Raw genomic sequence first — 5,065 nt, 5'->3', positions numbered from 1 at the left:
GGACACATTTAGTCAGCTTTTATTAATTTGGCCACATTTCACCCAAAGTTAATAAAAGTTGGACAATGTTAGTCCACAATCAAAATTGACGTTATTTCTCCGTTCAATTGAAGGGCAAATTTGTCTTTTTCCAATGTTCACTTCTTACAATTCAATGGTACTTACTACGTCATGTTCTGAGAGAACTGAAGCAGTGCTCTCACAAACTGCATATGCATTCTCATATTTTGTTCAAATTATAATTCATACATGCATATATAGGTGCTATAGTGATAATTCAAGTGTGACATAGAAATGCAACCAGCTCATTTACGCGTTGCACATCACTTCCATCTTTCCAGTATGAAATACAAAATTCAGAGTGCAAACCATCAAAGATGGGAGAGCATCAACGCGAACTCTTCATCGGACACCATAACTTCAATGCAAGCTCCCAAAGACTTGGCAAGTCTTGCAGCCAGTTGATGCTTACACTGCAGGACAAGAAGCTGACAAGATAATACAGAAATGCAGCAAAGCTTCAACTCTATTGAAGGGAGAAATAAATGGACATAGAATCTCAGAAAAAAATAATCCAAGGAAAAAATCAATCTAGAAATCTCACACATAGTTGCTCCCCTCTGTTCACGACGTCGTAAAAGAAAGAATAACAAGCACAATAATGTTCCGGGAAGCACAAATACTCCTCTTTCTTCTTAGACTCTCCAACAACCTGAGAGAGAAGAACACTCTGTTAAAGCATCATTTTCTAGAAATTTTCCATGATTATTCAACTTAATTTGATTAGGAGATGTCGTGGCTAAGGCAGCAGTGGTTGCTGGCTATGTTGGGCGGTGGAGAAGGCCGGGAGGTGCTAGAGCTGCTGTTGTTGCCAGTTGAACTGCCAAGCGAGAGAGAGGAGTAAACCATCTTGCTCAGGAGTAAATCGTTGGGCGGTGGAAGAGTTGCCGGTTGAAACAGAGGTCGCCGGTGGAAGCTGTGGTCAAGCCCGCCAAGAAGAACTAGAGATCCAACCAATGGTCAAGCTTTGTCGCCGAAGGTTTCACCGCTGCTATGGCCGGAGAAAACTAGAGGTTCCCGGATCTCCTTGCTGTTGTTGCCGGGTGAACCAGGGTCACCAGAACTGGTCAAGTCGCCGATCGTCGTTGAAGTTGGGAAGCCAGAGCTGCTGCTGTTGTCGTCTCCAACACCTGCTGTTGTTGGTGGCTTCACCGTTCAGCTACTGCCGTCGACGAGAAAGAGGGAGGAAGAGAGGGTAAGCCACCACCGCCGGTCACCTCCATCTTCACCGTTGACCAAGGGAGAGGGGAAGAGGAGCCGGTGGATGCTGGTCACGCCCAAAGCGAGAGAGAAGAGGGATGAAGGCAGTTTTGGGGTGTTATGACAAAAATGCCCTTAAATTGAATGGAGGGATAACGTAAATTACTAACATTGTCTAACTTTTATTAACTCTGGGTAAAATGTGGCCAAATTAATAAAAGCGGACTAAATGTGTCCAATGCATTATAAGTATAAGACTAAAAATGGAATTTACTCAAATAATTAATATACTTACACAGTTACACTATAATATAATATTTACAGTAAGTTTTTAACTTTTCATTATTTATTATTGTAAAAATAATTTATATTGTAATATATTTATTAACATTTTATTTAAATATGTACCCTAGTAATAAAAGAAATACTAAAGATGAACTCACCTATAAATTCCATGTATGTTATATTTCACATCACTTATATAATAAAAGAATAGTTTTCAATAGTTCGGGTTATCGGGTTAGCCCATTTAATTTCGGGCTAGCCCTATCTGGCCATCAGGCTTATCGGTTTCGGGCTCACTGGCTAATTTTTTATCGGGCTAGCCCGTTTGGGCCATAGCCCTATCGGTTTCGAGTTTTTTCGGGCTTGCCCATCGAGTTCTGGCCCGATTGACATCCCTATCTATCCTCTCCACCTAAGAGCATCCTCAGTTGATAGGGTTTTTTGTTGGTTTTTATGAAGCCAAGTAGAAGAGAGAGAGAAAGGGGCAAGAGAAAAAAGAAAAGGATAAAAAAAATTCAGACAATTAAAAAAAAAAGGATTTAATGGTCAAAATTTTAGAGTGGCTACCAGCTCTATGAAGCGCCTTAGCGGGTACATGGGTGACGGTAATAATGTTACCGGTATATTATTTGAGTGTTATTGTTGATACAATGTGAGTATTTGAATACAGTATTGAGTGCTGTGCTCAATGTACAAAATGAGTTGAGTGTTGTTTTGTCTGGTAAGAAGTGTCGTAAGAAGTGTCCCCCTTCTACAAGTGTTGTCAGCATTTTTATCTTCCCCAGCGCAGTAATAAAGCGTTAATGCTAGGAGCGTTGAGCATTAACGCTGAGGAGCTTTGAGGAGCCGTTTGAGCATTGATGAGGAGCTGAGGACCGTTGAGCGTTAATGCTGAGGAGTCGTTGGAGTGAAGTGCTGAACGGTTGATGACCATCCATTCATTGCTTTCTGGTCTGTGCTGAACTGCTGATGATTTGGGTTAGTGCTGATGCCCAATTATCCTGTCAATGGGAAACACGCACCCTCCTTTTCTAGGGCGCGCTCCCCTGCCTTTTTTATTTTCTTCTCCCGGAGAAAAAAATCAATGCTCAGATTAGTTAAAAACCATACAACCAAATTTTAACTCTACAAAAATAAATATAAAAACTCCTATTATTGGGATGCTCTAAGCTAACGTACTTTTTACTTTATGAACTCCCACTCTTAACACGGTGGCACGAGCATGTCAGCCTGACAAACTGTTCAAATTATAAGAGATTCAATTTTTCTTTTTTAAAGGTTGAATTCCCAAGCCCAAAAACTTCTACACACCGGCTCGACAAAATATTTGGGGAGGTGTAAATCACGGTAACTCAATAATTCAAATAGGGTCAAATGTCCATGTACATAAAGGCCTGTTTACTTTAAGCATAATCTCCACACTACTGTTGACGAGATTTGAAGTCTCTTTCTCTCAAATATTGCTTAATATTTCCCTTTTTCTTTCCACTAGCCTCACGTCGTTGTTTCGCATACACCTACGTACTACTTTTTGTTTTGGAGCACCACTTGCCGTTGACGCCGACGACGGAGCCTCCAACCCCGGTTGATAAGCACATGACATTGAAAGAATAGAAAAGTTATATGAGCTTATAACACTGTTAATTAAATTAAATTAATTAATAGATTGGATTCCACTTAAAATTTTAATATAATTGGGTGTATGTACAGTACGAATCATGAATGAAAGTAAAAAAAATTATTGCTAACCTACACGTACGAGTTTAACTTATTGGTTTACTAGGTAGTATTTGAGAGAAAATATCTAAGTTTAAGCCGCTAAACATTCGGCCCGTCAAATATTCTCACATATTTTGTTGAGCCGAAGTGTGTGTGAAGGGCGCTTGGGATTAGAAATTCAACATTTTAAGACTTAAGAGAAAAAGAAAACTTATTGCTAATTAAGACCGCAAATTATATGGTGGACCATGGTCCACAATGTATTGTGGACCATGATTATGACTGATACTGCAGTTGTGTTGAACGGATACTGCAGTTGTGTTGAAAAGATACTGCAGTTGTGTTGAAAGGAAATTGCAGTTGCGTGGAACAGAGGACATTCATCCGTTCAATACAATTGCAGTATCCTTTCAACACAACTGCAATATCCGTTTAACACAACTGCAGTATCAGTTCAACACAACTGCAGTTCCAGACGGATGTCATGGATGTCATGGCCTCTGTTCCGCGCAACTGCAGTTTCCTTTCAACACAACTGCAGTATCCGTTCAACACAACTGCAGTATCATTTTCACACAACTGCAGTATCAGTCATGATCCATGGTCCACAATGCATCGTGGACCATGGTATAACAACTGAATTAAGACTATCCACGTACCACATCTATGAAATTTTAGATATTGCAAAGTTTACATAGCATTTTAAAAATGAGAGAAAATTGCATAGGTGGACATAGCTTAATTAAATATGTTTAGGCTTTTCGTGGCTTGAGGGAGAATCTTCAACTGCTGCTGCGCTGCATTTAATTTGCTACTACTCAGATGACCTTCATCAACCTATCACCTAATCTATATATATAAATACCATGATTTGCTAGAACTGATGATGATGATGAAGAATCATCCTCAAGCTAAGTATGAAATCTTTAACTTTGGATATCACTAATAAAAGTCACAGATCTCGACGCATTTGTAAAGCTCACAATTCCAAGATCTGAATTGAAGAAAAACAAAGAATCCCAAAAAAAAAAAAAAAAAAAAAAAAAAAACAGATACAAAATTGTGTGATGGAACAATCTGGATCTGATGCCCATCATTAATTTGTTCATAGATCTCATCTGCTGCAGCAATCAAGCTCTACAGTAGAAGTTTTCCATTATATTATTGAGCTAGATAGCTAGCTAGGATTGGGTCATGGGAAAACTGGTGATGACCTCACTTCAGATTCCTCTCTTTTTCCCTCATCAGTTGGATCTTTTTTTCTTTTTTCTTTTTTTTTTTTTTAAATTTATTTTTGATAGATAGATAGATGTTGATGAGTTGTTTACGCCACGGCAACAGACCCTGTTCTTACGGCCTTGTTGGTCTCAGCTTCTTTGGAGGCCGACCCTTTTGTTGTTTGCGTTTTGGTTGTTTGTGTTTTTGTTGATGATCTCTTGGAGCAAGAAGCAGACACTCTCCATCTCTTCTCCTCCGCTTCATCCATATCTATCTGTTCTTGCCTGCATTCTTCGCTACAAAATGGAGTATTCCCTCTGCACCAATTTCATTCAATTCACACCATTAATTATTTACACATCTATCACAACCACAAAACTTATCTATCTCGACTAAAACTCTAAACTATATATATTAATTATATATTCAACACTCCTAACTTTTAACATAAGATTAACTCTGATATGATCTGTTTCGTCTCAACTAAAATTAAGTTTAGATGAATAGTTTGTATATTATATGGTAAACAAAAACCAAAATCATATGATAATACCAAGTGAACTCATAAAAAATAAAAATCGCT

The 5,065-nt window shown here is 38.6% G+C and overlaps 1 protein-coding gene across 1 annotated transcript in view; it reads right to left on the bottom strand.

Annotated features, from left to right (window-relative positions):
* Window positions 1-3,964: 3,964 nt before the first annotated feature.
* Window positions 3,965-5,065, bottom strand: part of LOC116028870 (FCS-Like Zinc finger 3-like) — a 1,360-nt gene continuing 259 nt past the window's right edge. The window contains exon 2 of the mRNA XM_031270711.1: window positions 3,965-4,799. Within this exon, the coding sequence (XP_031126571.1) occupies window positions 4,589-4,799 (211 nt within the window). The 3' untranslated portion in view covers window positions 3,965-4,588. The remainder of the gene's footprint in view (window positions 4,800-5,065) is intronic.

The sequence above is a fragment of the Ipomoea triloba genome, chromosome 9 (assembly GCF_003576645.1).
Source record: "Ipomoea triloba cultivar NCNSP0323 chromosome 9, ASM357664v1".
Taxonomy (NCBI): Eukaryota; Viridiplantae; Streptophyta; class Magnoliopsida; order Solanales; family Convolvulaceae; genus Ipomoea; species Ipomoea triloba.
This window is presented reverse-complemented; position numbering and strand designations above follow the sequence as displayed.